Genomic DNA, 15,163 nt, shown 5'->3' on the forward strand with positions numbered 1-15,163 from the left:
TGAAGAGAAAGCTCAGGTTGGGGAATCTCATTAACATACATGATACCTCTAAGGAGGGTGCAAAGAGGATGGAGCCAGGCTCATTTTAGCAGTCCCAAGTGACAGGATCAGAGTCAATAAGCACAAACTGAAATACATGCAGCTCCCCCTGAACCTCAAGAAACACTTCTTTACTGACACAGGTGACTGAACACTGACAGAGGCTGTCCAAAGAGGTTTTGCAACCTCCATCCTTGGAGACACGCAAAAAATGTCAGGACATGGTCATGGACAACCACCTTGAGCAGAGGGCCTTGCCTGAGCAGAGGGAGTAGACCAGATGACGTCCACAAATCCCTTTCAATGTAAACCATTCTGTGATATTATTATATGTCATATGATGTATAATCAAAATTATTTCATTTCAGTATTTTCAACTAGATGACTTGTTTTGCTCATATCCAGAGAATACATAGCAACTTTGGAAGAGAAGAATAATCTTCATCCCTATATTTGATTAGCATCCAGTTGCAAACAACAAAGCACAGTAGGATGATATAGCTTATTATTATTAGTGGGATTAAGCTATTACCTCTGGTGTTTCAGAATACAGCTCAAAATAAAATTAGTTCACAGGAATATATCTATGCAAAACTCACTGCTTGTGTTTCCATTTCCTAGCAGTAGCAATGATGATGTTTTTCTTGATATTGCACAAAACAGGTCATCTTGGTAATGCTGCTATGAAGTATTTACTTGCAGTGCAACCAACAGGCAGAACCAATGCAGCTGAATTTAGTAGAAAAAACAACAAAGCAAAACTCTGCCTTCTCCTTCTATGTTTTCAAGACTCCTATACAGGTAGAGAGCTCCACATAGGAAGTTTTACCTTGCTGATATGCTCTGGTGCTTGATCTGGCTGACAGCTGAACTCACCACCTATCTGGAGGTCACTGACGCAGGAAATCGAGTCTCTCAGCTCAGTGAGCTTCTGGCTGCCCAGTACAAGGACTGTTTGGTAGGGTTTGTGATCTTTATGCTACAAAGAACACAGAATACAAACTCCAGATAAATTATAACTTTATCTGCATCAGCACTGCTCTTTATTTGACAGCCTAAGGTCATTACTGGCAGCATCTGTCACATCACTTCTCTGAACAGCATCTTGCCACAGCCTCTCCTAAGACTGATACTTAATAGTTTTATTCAGGAACTCAAATGTTACATTCTCCACCAGAAAATGCAGAAAAGACAGGAAGTCTGAGCTCACTTAAATCAAGAAAAAATATTTTAATTTTCATGTATTTATTTTCAGGTTTTGAGCTTTCTGTAAAATAAACTAACTACTGTGTAATTATTGTAAAAGTTTTGTTATGTAAACCACTAACAGAATGAAAGCCAGATTCTGAAAAAGACATAAGAAATTATCAGAATTGAAGCGTTTACCATATGTCATCAGTAGACTCACTGATTTTAACTGCTTGGGAGAGCAAGACATTACCTGAATAGGAAAGAATCAGAATACAACACAGAGAATTTCATACCAACCTTCTGAAATATAACAGGATAAAATATGTTCAGAGTTAAAAGTAGTTCACCCTCCTCAATTAGATCTGTTGGATTGTCTGGCCTCTTTCCAGTTGCATGTGACTCCTAGAAAAACATACACGCACACACACATATGTATTATACTGGCAACTATATATATATATAAATATATATATATATATATATATATATGTATGTATGTATGTATGTATACACACACACACATAATAAACACTGGGCAACAGTCCGAGAAATGCTGAGAAATGCTAACTCATTTTTGACTATGTAGACTTCTGAACTGAAAGCAGCCTACTTTCTCCAAGGTGGAAAGGTGAGAAACTGCTCCAATTACCAATTGTAAGCATGTTCCTTTATTTCTCAGCTTTGTTGCAAGACAGCTGGCTGCTCCTTGGCTACTGAGAGGCCCCACATAAAGGAATTAGAGGCTGCTGTCATTCTGCCCTCATGGAACCCAGCTGCTACCAACTTTCACCACTTAATGCTTTGAAATGCTCTTTGAATGCTTTCATATGTAAAGGGGGATTGCAACCCTTAATTTGGGAAATGTTAATCTAGAAAATATACACAGAATGAAATATATGAAAATTACAGTCAGTGCAACACTTCCTCTTATTAGGGAAGCTAGACATAGCTGGAGGCCACAATTTCTCCAAAATCAAACCCCAAAACCCATCACTGCCCTTGACACAGTACTGTGTTTTAGAAAAGAAGTAAATGATCCCTACATTTCCACCCTGCTTTGTGTTTAAGACACAGCCCAGCTGTGAAAATGAAGGAAGGTACTTTTCTGTGGCCTTTTCCTCCTTTTCCAGTGAATCAAGAGTGTGCTCCTGCACAAACACCTTCCACCAGCATGGAGTATTCCTCAGATTTAGTAACAGGAATTTGTACTCCTATGAAATGCAGAGATACTTGTGTTCTCTGCCTTGCATCTGCCTTCTTCATGTGACACATTCCGAACTCGTGTTTCTTACTGCTCTCCTCCTGTACAAAGGCATCGTGGTCCCAGCCACAGAATCACAGCTCTGACACAGCTTGTTAAAGAATGCAATAAATGACCATGTGCTCATTCTTGCAAAGAACACAGCAGTATTCATTGAAACCCTTTATGAAGGTTTCTGTTGCTAATATTTTCTCAGATATTCCCCAGACTAAGAGCCCAGCAGAGCAGTTGCATCATGTTGTTTACATAATGTGCCTGGGTCTCTGAACAGCTGAAACATGGTAACTCACAACAGACCAGGAAACCTCAAGGGGAAAAACAAGTCTAATGGTCACATGAGGATCTTTCTTCACTATATTTATGCCCCTAATTTTTACAGCAGTTAAAGCCATGGACTCCAGCACTTCAGTGTCCCTGAAAGAGTTCAAAGAATGTGTATAAGTGGTGCTTAGGGACACAGTTTAGTGGTGGATCTGGCAATGTTAAGGTAATGGTTGGGCTCAACAATCCTAAATCCTAAATCCTTTTAACTTTAATGGTTTTATGAGCATTTATGAGCATTTATGAAATGAGGTTTTGCTGTTTAGGACTACAGTGGTTAAGAAGAAATCATTTAAAAAACCCAAACTTATTAAGCACAGTTAAAAAATTCCAATAAGGTTTTTCAGGGGCTGATGACTACACTCCTGGTTCCCAGCAGTTCAAAATGGCTGAAAAAAAATCAGTTTACAAAGCTCAGAATTACATATTTACCACCACTGTTACTGTTTTCTTCTCTCAGCCCTACTGAAACTAGCTCACAATCATTTACACACTGAAGCTTAGTTTCCAACGCTGGACTCCAGGAGCAAAACCTTTACACATTTTGTCTAACTCTATGTCTAGCAGTAAGTTCACAGCACTTTTTAAAAAAAGCAGTAATATAGTGGCAACAAGATGGAGTTCCTCCTTAAGTACAACCAGTATTAACAGACAGTAAAGAGCAGACTTCCTGTCCTATCTTTCTATAAAATCTCTTTATCTTTAATCATTACCGGCAAACTTGTATCTGCAAACATTTACAGTGTACATTTCATAGTAGTGAATTAAAAAAACAAGCAGAAGTTGGATTTTGGCTGTCTTGAGAGCCTATAAGATGACAGGCAACTTACCATCTCATAGGTAAGAGTTTCTTGTCTGCAAGCCCGATCCACAATAATTTTTTCTTCTCTCCTATCTAAGGCCTTCTTTCTAATTCTGAGGGGCAGGAACACAAGACAAAACTTCACTCAACAATTTCCACGTAGAATTTCAAAAATTTCATATTTTTAAATGACACAAGCTACTACAGAGCAGCTTTCAAAGAGCATGATTCCTGTCTGTCTTAGTGGGACAGACAAAATACTCATCTCCTGACTCTCATAAAACCTGATAGTGCACAGGCCAGCTTGTGGATTTCAGCTTGTGAGCTTTTTTCCCCCTTGTGTGCAAATGACACGTTGTTTGTGAGCAATTTTACACTCACAACAAAAAACAGCAAAATGTTGTTTGAAGAGGCTGTCCTAGGACAAAACACTTTGTGACCTTTGAAGAAATTGTTTCAACAATTCTTTCCACTTCAAAAAAATTGAATTCATGTTCAAGCAAAACACAAGGAAAGAAACAACCCACAAATATTCTTTCTCAGCCCCACAGCATAGACACTTTAGAAAACCCAGAAACAAACCTTCATTATCAGTTGTAGAAGAAAGAATATCATAAGTAGAATACTTACTAAATTACATGTATTCAACCACTGCATGAACACCCAATCCTTAACAACCAGGACAAGTTTACTTGTCCTCCAGACCTCTCCACAAGTGTTTTCAGTAACAATCAGGCTTAACACCGATCACATTTCTAAACACATTTCTTTACATTAGTGCTATGTAAAGTACAGCAAAGACCTGAACTGGCCAAGTTTGCCAGCTGATAGAAACCTTACATATACTGGTTATCCTCTGAAATGCACCAGTTTATCAATAAATTCCATGAACAAAACAAAACTCAACAAAACAGAGTGGGCTCAGATAAAGAGGTTATCTGGATGCAGCATCAGTACTTACAGTCTGGCTGTAAACAGCGTGACTGTGAGTTACTAGAGGTATGAGGTATGCTTCTTTGGAGGAACCTCACACACATGATCATCAGAAGGCCACTGCAGACTCCAAACTTAGGCACTACTTCAGAAGCACCTAGGTCCAGAAATCCTTTTCCAATAAGAAAGAAGGCATATTCTGTATATCTTAATAAAAAAGTTCCTAAGCAACATTCAGAAGACTCATACCAATGTTGCTATCATAAGCTGGTGTTTCCACCCTTACGGTATTTTTGTACAGTGCTTCAGAAAGCACTGCCTGTAAAGGGAACAAGCAGCCAGCCATACATCCGTTCTGATTTTTCACCCCACCCAAAATACTGTGAGAGTACTGTAACAGCATACCGAAGAGTGAGCAAGCTGCTATCTTCAGGAATAACATCTGAGTCCTCTTCTTTTTCAGAAGACATTAACATATCAGTGCTAGAACAACAAAAAAATAACAAATAGAATCACAGAATCATAGAACAGTTTGGGTTGGAAGAGACCTTAAAAGATCATCTTGTTCCATTCCTCCCATCAGCATTGGCAGGGACACCTTTCACTGGACCAGGTTGCTCAGGAGCACATCCAACCTGGTCTTGAACACTTCTAGGAATGTAGCATCCACAAATTCTCTGGGCAACCTGTTCCAGTGCCTCACCACTCTACAAAGTAAACAAGTTTTACCTGATATCTTATCTAAATCTAGAGCTATCCTCTTTGGACATGGCAGTGATTTCTCACCATCTGTGTAGAAGTATGAGAGGCAGGAACCTGGAGGTGGTTTCACTACCTGGTCATATTTATGAGTTCCCATTTCAGGTTGTGCACTGCAGCACACCAGATTCAGAGGAATCATCATATGTACATCCCCTCCTCTGCAGTCCTTCCCAGAAGAATTTCGCATTAATCACAATAGAATTTTATTCAGCTTAAAAATAGCCTGAGGAAAAAAAAATTTAAAACAGAGAACAGACTTGATTGCTTTTGTCTCTCCACTTTTGCAGACCATTTAAAGGCAGAGATTACTCAAGTGCCTAAATCCACCCGCAGTTTGAATCCCAGCAAATTCTTGTGCAAACCCATCTCTTTATGGGACAAAACTACCACTGGTGAATTCTAGGAAAACCTTTTGGACTGTAACATTTATCTTCAACAACATTTATGATTCCATTATTTTCTTTTTCATTATAATCTTATAACATTCCCCATGTCAACCATAATATCACTACAGTAATGAATAACCCTTTGGAGTGGAACTGATAGGAATACAAAGTAATTGAGAAATAGAAATCTGGAATCAGCTGTTACCTGCTGACAATAAGCAAAAGTCAGAGACAAAATTTTGATTGTGGAAAGATGGCTTTGCTCTGATGAGCCAATAAAGTCATTCTGTATTGACAGTAATATGAATTTACTATTGTTTAGTTACTTACCATTCACCAACATACAAAGTTTTAAACTCTGTTTCACAGTTTTCATCTCAAAATATTTTTTTAAGTTGCTGGGAAAATGGGATTCTTTCAGAAGCATCATTTTAAAAGGAACTTTGCAGTAATGAGACACAACCTCCTGGAAACAGAATGGACCTTATCCTTAGATTCCCACTTGAGGAAATGCAGGCAGAGACAGACAAGTTAATCCTGTGTCAAACAGACTGAAACACAGCTGCGAAATAGTAATCTAACTAATAGAAAGATGGAGAACAGCACTTTTGAGAACATAGTTCAACCTTTTAGATGGGGTTGTTCTCCAAGCAGCATAGCACTGTGTTATGAGCAGCTCACATAATCAAGTAAAGGATATCCCCTGACAGACAAATCAACTCACAACTGACCCTTTCTGTAAAACTGACAATATGACCAAATTATTTATCCAAAGTCTCCCAGCACATAGATCAGTGATCCCATTCACCAGAGAGCCCATGTCACTTGAATATGTTTAATATTCATATAAATATACCATTTTGAGGAAATAACTTTGTATTCAGTTCTTTAAACATCACAGGAATTATATGCAGGATCTGAAAATGTTTATTACCTAATACTGTGAAGTTTCACTCACATCAAAGGTGATAGTTTCCTATTTCCCCTCTATGCCAGAACCCACCAACAGTATGTCAGAACTTACTAGCAATACTTGTGCTTTTCTTTCTTCCCATAGCTCTGGGCAGGATCTCTGGCCACACCATGACCATTAATTACCTGTTTCAGGGAAAAAACTAAATCCCCAGAAAAGCTGCTACAAAAAGACACTATCTAAAACTGCTTCCTCTTTTTTCTTGTGACGACTGAAAGCTACTTAATCTAAAGGGATACACTGAACCTCTGACAAGTTCCATGGAACCTTGCAAGCATTGGTACTGCCACTTCTCACTCTTGAAAAGTCAGAAATCCTCAATTTCTGAAGGAAAAGCAGAGCACCTTTTTTGATATTAAAAGTCAGTCTACTAGTTAATTACATATGTCATTGTATCACATGCACTGAAGTCTTGAAAGGCTTTGCTCTGCTTACACACAGGCCATGCTGGAGCTCCCCCTGCATAACTCCACTGCTGCCAGTGGAACAACATAAGCAATACTTGGACTAGGCTTTACAAACAGGAATTATATACTAATCCCTCCAGAAATTAAGGCTAAGTTACTGTCAGACACCTAAGACATGGAAGTGTGTGCAATACAGAGTTTTCACTAGGAACACGACACTCCTGACTGCCACAAGCTTGGGATCCTACTGTGTCCCCACAGAGACTATTCCCTGCATGCACAAATTAAATTTATGTCCCCTACAAAGATATTTTTAGGTGATCAGAAACAAAAAGGCCAAAGAGAACTCTCTGGAAATGTAGACTTGGAAGCAGACTTGAAGTCTTCAAAGTCTGTGACTTTACTTTTCCCAGAATATTCCAGGAGCACAACAAGTTTTCTCTTTTAGAAATTCAAAGATATTTTACTATTTGGCCTGATACTTTATAATAATACTATAATAAGCTGTTACAGTGTTCATATTACTCTTTATATTGCACATATTTTAAAGGTAGTACTTTCATCACCTTTGATACACTAATACCACAAGACACGAAATACTAATACGTTAAGACGTTAATGCTAGCTTAATGCAGCTTTATAACACGTCCCAAGAGATATTTACAACTACCCCTTCTAATAAAACAAGAAGGTGAATTAGGGCTGAAGTTGAATAAGGTACCTGCAAGTCTCGCCTCTCTTGACCTACCTAAAACCCACAGTGATTTGAGGCTTAGCCTGCCCTATTATACATGCAAGCAACACATCATCCAGAAGACAAAACAGAATAACATAACTCAGCATCTCCAACATTTAAGGACTTCAGTCACTCAAGCACCAATTACAAATACCAAGGTAAACTTCTTTGCTCACAGACTCACTCGTCAGGCATTTGAACAAAACCTAGAATTTTACTCTTTTGACACCTTGGTTATTTAAGAGAATTACTGCTGGAATCTTCCAGATAAAAACACAATTTCACACCTGTTTAAGATCTGATGAAAACATGAGCAATCTCTATAATGATTATCAGCATAACACTTGAGCAATATGCAAGGCATTCTTACTGAGTCAAATGCAAGTGAGGGAAGACACAAATTTTTTCTTGCATACTGTTTGCAGGAACATATTACAGAAAGAAAATAATAAAATAATAATAATACACAAAAAACCATACAAGCAAAAAACAACAACATGAACCAACAAATAAACAAAACCCAACAAAACAAACAAAAACAAACAAACAAAACCACCAAAATAACCTCAACAAGACCAAAAACCAAATTAAAAAAAATCAAACCAACCAAGTAAAAAAAAAAAAAAACACAATAACCACATTGCACTGGAGTGCTCAAGGCATTAAATAGCATTTAAACATGATACCACTTCTTCTCACCAGAAGACTCTACATTGCCAGGAATACTTAAATGTACACTATGTCACTACTCTAAAAAAGATTTAATGAGAGATATTGAAAAACTTCATGCTGAATCCATGAAAGATTATTTTAATCCAACACAAATTTAAAAATAGATGTAGGAGTATCCACGTCTTCCTCTCTTCTACCCAAAGAAAACCTACTTAATTTGTCAGAAGTTTCCTTAGATGTAGAGTCAGAAAAATCTGTTTATATCCATTATGTGCTCATTTCAGCACTTATAAAGGTATATTTACACCAGTAATAAATGTGATCCCACGATATCATAGAACAGATCTTGGTGTAGCCCAGTGTTCTCGTCTCTCCTCAAGAGAGGTGTATGAGCAGCTCAGAGCAGGTGAGTGAAAGTGATCAGAGGTAGTGACTTGAGGTTCACAAATTAAGGAGAGACTCAAGAGGCTAGGGCTATTTAATTTAAAAGCAAAAGCACATGGAGATTACAGATTGGGATTTCTAGTCTGAACAGGGGAAAGGTCACATCAGGATGTGCAGTTTTAGCTTCATTCTCCTGCAAAGCCAACAAAAGGCCGCCAGATGATCAGTTCTGTCGCCTTCATAGATCACCAATCTTTTTTCTCTTTCCCAAATGACCACAGTACACTTAACCTCAAGCAGAGAGCATTGCTCTGTAACACCAGCAAATGCAGACAGCAAGTGAAATGCAGCAAGTGTAAACTGAAGAAAGCAGAACAGAAGAAAAAAGCAGAAGGAATGTGGGGGAAAATAAAGAAACCAAAGGGAAAACTTCTTGGAATTCAAATGAAAACAGCTAATGGTTCAGGCAACAGAGTTGCCACAGAGAATAAGGCACAGCACAGGAGCAATCAGAGACCATCTACACTGGAAGAGCTTACAGAATAATTGTCACAGTTTCTGCCACACCAGAATACTTTTTTTTTCTTTAAAACAACATCATCCTCTATTTTTACTAAGTCTAGTAATGGTAAAAATTTATGCTAATCACCAGAACTGTGACAGGCGAAGCACAAAGCTATGCAGATAGGATCAGAAAACTGACATGTCTTCCTTTACTGACAGACTACAGATAAATTACTGTGATGCTTTCTACAGGAATTACTGCCTGACATCAGGCCTTTTCTACAGGTGAAGGACAATTCTCACTATCCACATGACCTGAAAGTCTTCCAGCCATGGCGTGTTAGATTTGCTGCTGCTTCAACACCCACAAAGCATTTACATACCTCTGACTTCACCACAAGCCCTGAGAAAAACAAGCCAGTGGAGGCTAAGGACCAGGAGACACTCAACAGGTACTGTATGCAGCCAGCTACCTGAACTACTCTAAATGATGTTTTTAAGGGATTCTAACTAAAAGAGTGTAGGCTTAGATTAGTATTAGGCAGAGGTTCTCTGCTGTGAGGGTGTTGAGGCACTGGAACAGGTTGCCCAGAGAAGCTGTGGCTGCCCATCCCTGGCAGCATTCAAGACCAAGCTGGATGGGGCTTTGATCAACCTGCTCTAGTGAAAGGTGTTCCTACCCACAGCAGGGGGACCGGAAGATGATCTTTATGTCCCTTCCAACCCATTCTGTGATTTTATGATTCTTTGTTATGTATTAACAGATGCCTGGCTTATTTCTTCATATAAGGTACATGTTTCTTGTACAACTGCGGTCTCCTAAAACCATTAAAACATTCAGGTACCTTTAAGTACTTAACCAGTACCATGTTGCTAAATGTTTACCGATGCAACTTTAAGCGCCAAACTGTTTGTTCAAATTCACGGATGTAACAAAATTCCCACAACTGGTGCACTACCCTCCAGAAAAACCGTTTGTCTTTGCAGTATTTTTGGCCTGCAGAGATGTTGGTGACCAAGTCTTCATAAGGAACTGTACTACACAGGAGCAGGAGTGTTCAGTACGAATGAGAAAGGAGCAAATTTAGATTGGGTATTAGGAAGAAATTCTTTACTGTGAGGGTGGTGAGGCACTGGAACAGGTTATCCAGAGAAGTTGTGGATGCTGGAAGTCTGGCAGTATTCACGGCCAGGCTGGATGAAGTTCTAAACTATTTGGTCTAGTGGAATGCGTCCCTGGACATGGCATCGGGCTATATGGCTTTAAGGTCCATTCCAACCCCCCTGACAGTGTATCACTCTGGGAAATAGTGTATAGGCCCGGAAGAGGCTGCTCTGAAGCGGTTTGCCCGAGCACCTTCCGCCTCTCCCGAGGAACCGCCGCGGCATCCGGCGACAGCACCAGCCACCTCCCCGCACCAGCGCCGAGCGAGGCCACCGGCATCTCCCTCGCACCGGAGCCGCAAATCCCGGCCTGCAGACAGCCGGGCTTCCCCACCTGCAGACGGCGCGCAGCTCGGCCGCCGTGCCCGGCGCGCAGCCCAGCGCCGCCGCCACGGCCGCGTCCACCTCCTCCTCCTCCGCCGCCGCCGCCAGCGACAGGTCGGGCGGTCCCAGCAGCCGTCGCCAGCTGAGGCCCAGGGCGCCCACGCGGAACGAGCGCGTGTACAGCTCCGCCGACTCGTAGTCGGGCGCCGCCGCCTCCGCCACGGCCGCCGCCATGGCCGCCAGAGCCCGCCCTCCGTCCGGCCCGCCAGGCGCGTCACGGGCCGCGGGCGGGGCGTGGGCCGGGAGCGGAGGCTGCCGCGTGACCGGGAAAGCGACTGCAGAGCCTCTCGTGTTTCCCAGGCAGGAAACGCCAGGCAGCCTTCGCTAGGGAGAGATCAATTCCCAAAAAAAAAAAAAAAAAAAAAAAACAACAAAAAACAACAACAACAAAAAAAACACAAACAAAACAAACAAACAAACAAAAACCAAACAAACAAAAACACAAACAAACAAAACAAAACACTGGCACAGCTTAAGACTGTCCTCTCATTCTGCCACTTGTTATCTGGGGAAAAAGACCGATCCCCACCTGGCTGTAAGCTCCTTTAAATATGCTTATTCTCCTCCCGAAGTGAAAACTTAATACCTTGGTACAATGAGGAAGGCTAATGAGATACATAAACCTTTTACCTAACATACCAACACTTTAAAAGGATATATATGTGCCAACCATCTGGGAATTCCCCACTGAAGTAGTGTGACAAAGCTGACATGAGCATGACGTGTTAAGGAAGACAAGTAAATCTGGATTGCCCTAACCTGATATACCTGATGCACATACCCATTGAACCACAACCTTTGCACTTGCTTCAAGACAAAATATTAATGGAATCAGAGAATCAAAGTATGGTTTGAGTTCAAAGGGACCTTAAGATCATCTAGTTACAAAACTCATTGTTGTGAACAGGGATACCTTCTAGTGGAACAGATTGCTTAAAGCCCTGTCCAGCCTGGTCTTGGATAGTACCAGGGATGGGACGTCCACAATTTTTCTGGTCATTCTGCTCCAGTGCTTAGCCCTCACTGTAAAGATTTTATCTTAACATCTAATCTAAACTTGCCTTCTTTCAATTTTAAACTATTGTCTCTTGTCTTGTCACTATCTGCCTTTATAAAAACTCTTTTTCCTTTTCGTAACTCCCCTTGAGGTACTCAAAGGCCATAGTGAAGTCTCCCTGAAGCCTTCTTTTCACCATAGAGAACAACTATGAATAACTCCAGCTATCTCAGCTATTCCTCTCACTTCTCTAACTAGAAAACTAATGCTGGGAAAAGAGGTGTATTATCAGATGCTATTGAAGGACAGGGTGAATATAAACCTGAAAAAGTTAATGAAAGGAGGCTGGGTTTTTGCATGCTATATGGAATGGGCAGAATGCTGAGAGGAGGTTATATTTGCCTCCTAGTTTCACAAAGCAAAGTGGTATAGGGGGAGTTAAGAATGTAAGAAAGCTCAGCCAGAGCATATTTTGCTTTGCTTAGCAATAACAACGTGGCCTAAAACCCTTATACCTCCCACAGTTATATTTAGATTTGCACTGCATTTCAATGCTGAATTCTTTTATTAGCTCTCATTAACTTCTGCCTCTTAATTGTAGTTATTATTCCTCATTATAAAAATTTTGCTAAGCTCCATTTTTCCTGTAAGTATAGACAGTCTCTGTTTCCTTCTTCAGTTACACCCTCTGCTTTCTTCATCCATCACTTTTGTGCTTCGTGACAACCCTCAGCTCTGGAAGAAGCTCTTGATTAAGGGCTGTTGCCCTCACTTCCTGTTGAATACTCCCTGAAATCTATGAGTTGTCCCATGAGGAATATCATTCCAATTTCCAAGGCCATGCCTGCCTTGTTATGTGTTTGTTGTAATTGCCTATGCTCTGTTTATTTTATGAACATACCTTTCCCCTTTGTGCACTTGCAACATTACCTGAAATTTGAAAACACTCCATCGCTTATCTGATGTAGCCACATCTAGGGTGGAAGTGACAGGGCTATACTGATCTAAATGCAGTGTTGACATAAACAGGTGGGAGGAATTTCAGCCAAGAGTTGCAGGTTTAATCCTGCAACTCTTCCAGAAATCTATCAAGGATTTTTAATATTCCATAGAAAGGAAATAAGATACTTCTTTCAAAAACCTTCCTTAGAAAACCAAACACTGTGGAAATCAGTGGGCAGGTTTTTTTTGTAAGACCACGTGAAAATGACATCACAGAATTCCCCAGCACAAGGGCAGTCACTGCCAAACACAGCAGTGTCACCGAGGGTAGCGAGATTTGGAAGGGGCTAGAGGCTGCTGTGCTGTAAGTATTCATGCTTTTTGGCATAATCCCCTGGGCTTTTCAGTTAGATACATGAATTTCCCTCACTGCCTCTCTTCCTTCTCCTCTTGGTGGGTTTGATTCTGAAGTTCTTCTGTAGTCATTAAAAAAAAATCCAAACTTGTAAAGTACACAGACCTCAAGTAGGAAGACTTAATAAGAAGCTTAAGGAATGGCTAAGTTGAAAATACCAAAGCTGGTAATTTTTAAACATGAATGGATAATACTTTTTCTGTTTTGTTTCCAAACTTCGATACTAAGCAATCATATACTTATAAAGCCACTCCACTCAATCCAAATCCCCTTAAGAACAAAGAGAGCTGTTTATTTTTATAGCTTGGAATTAATCTGCCCTTTATATACTAGGCATAAGGCCCATGAGCATTTCAAGTTTTCCAAGAAGTATTTACTTTTCTCTGCTGGAAAGACTTTAATAATTCAATAATAAAGCAATGAAGGATGCATGAACAACTCAAGGAGTATAAACTGCAGGTATTTGGCTGAACTCTGTAGTAAGTGCTGAAATCCAAAGAGTATTGAAAGTACACTGAGTTAGAGAAGTGAAGATAGTACAAAAGATAACTGGAAAACAAATTAATGAAAGTACTGTACTTGCAAGAGGAATCATGTAAAATTGTAACCAATGTGTAGTTGGTATTTTGTAGTATTGTGGTATCCTGTGAGCTTGAAAGACTAATATTCAGAGCTTCCATGTTCACAATTACAGCTACAGTCAGTAACACTGTGGATATATAACAACTTTGAGAAGCCGGTCCTAAATGGTCCAGTGAATCTGAAGTAAAGACTAAACCCCTGAGTTCCAGGCTAGTCTCCTAACACAAGAAACACACTTCTTTCCTTTCTTGATTCACACAACTTCAGAAGCACATAAACTTTTGTGAAGCTAATCACATTCCATGCCAGTATTGAATAGTACTTCCTCTAACAGGCAAAGCCTTAATATAATGACATAAGAATGCTTATTAAAGGGTAGTTTTGTGGCTTAATCATAAATCAAATTTTATGCAGTCTCAGTCCTATCTCATCTCATTGAATTTACTGGGCTTCCACTTCAATCCAAGTGATGATCACAATGATCATCACTTAAGCTCCAGTGTAGTATCATGACTAACAAACTTAGTGTTTGTAAGTAGTCTAAAAATACCTTTGGCAAACTGGTGTTGAACGTTATTTTTATTCAGTGTTTTAGAATTAGCTTCATCCTTGCTCATTACACTAAGATTGAGCTCTATGTTACCATTGTACCTTGGCAGGCAAGGAACATTGTCACCATTTTTTAAGCACTGACTGTGTCAGCACAGCAATTACAGAACTATGCAGAGGGCTATAATTTTGGGAGATGAGCTTTCAGCAGTTGTCAGTTTTTCCTTTGCCATGCACTCTGCTTCTGGCCTTTGTTCTGGACAGCAGCACACAAAGAACTGATCAAACCCAGTTGAAAGCACTGCCCAAACCCTTCTGAGCAAGGATTTTTAAACTTGGCATATGCTAAGCTGTAATGTTTATAGGATAATCTTACACAGGGTTTCATCAGGACAGTTGTTCCCACCAGGAGTGGGAACAAAAGGGAAGGCCTAGAAACATTTGTCCTGTCACTGTTTCCAAAATTCCCATGACAATGAAGAGTGGGCTAGAGGTGCAACAATCTTTGCATCAAAGACTCTCAAAGTCAGCCAATAGCATCTTTTACTATTACACCTGAAAAAGAATGTTGCATTTCTAAAATGTAGCTATAGTTGGGACAAAACATATCTTACATTACTTTTACAATAAATACAATAAAATATTAATGCATGGTAACGCATCATAATGGATCTACATGGATCTTTGTTTAAATATGAAAAACTGCAGGCAATTTGAAAGCTGTGTAACTAAAATATATTTCTGTCCAAAGACAGATGT

At 39.9% G+C, this 15,163-nt stretch overlaps 1 protein-coding gene across 7 annotated transcripts in view; it reads right to left on the reverse strand.

The window, feature by feature from the left end:
* The window catches only part of SNAPC3 (small nuclear RNA activating complex polypeptide 3), a 32,982-nt gene extending 21,870 nt beyond the window's left edge, over positions 1-11,112 (reverse strand). For 6 of the 7 annotated variants that reach the window (XR_008441466.1, XR_008441467.1, XR_008441465.1 and 3 more), the window contains exons 1-5: positions 10,870-11,112; positions 4,953-5,030; positions 3,643-3,727; positions 1,528-1,632; positions 869-1,018 (exon numbers count right to left, since the gene is read on the reverse strand). Coding sequence is in view for 2 of the 7 variants with exons in the window: in XM_054004242.1 (XP_053860217.1) it covers positions 869-1,018; positions 1,528-1,632; positions 3,643-3,727; positions 4,953-5,030; positions 10,870-11,093 (642 nt within the window). In the remaining 5 variants the exon portion in view is untranslated. The remainder of the gene's footprint in view (positions 1-868; positions 1,019-1,527; positions 1,633-3,642; positions 3,728-4,952; positions 5,031-10,869) is intronic. The other variant, XR_008441468.1, reaches the window with a different exon arrangement.
* Positions 11,113-15,163: the final 4,051 nt, after the last annotated feature.

Source organism: Vidua macroura, chromosome Z (genome assembly GCF_024509145.1).
Source record: "Vidua macroura isolate BioBank_ID:100142 chromosome Z, ASM2450914v1, whole genome shotgun sequence".
NCBI classification, from domain to species: Eukaryota; Metazoa; Chordata; class Aves; order Passeriformes; family Viduidae; genus Vidua; species Vidua macroura.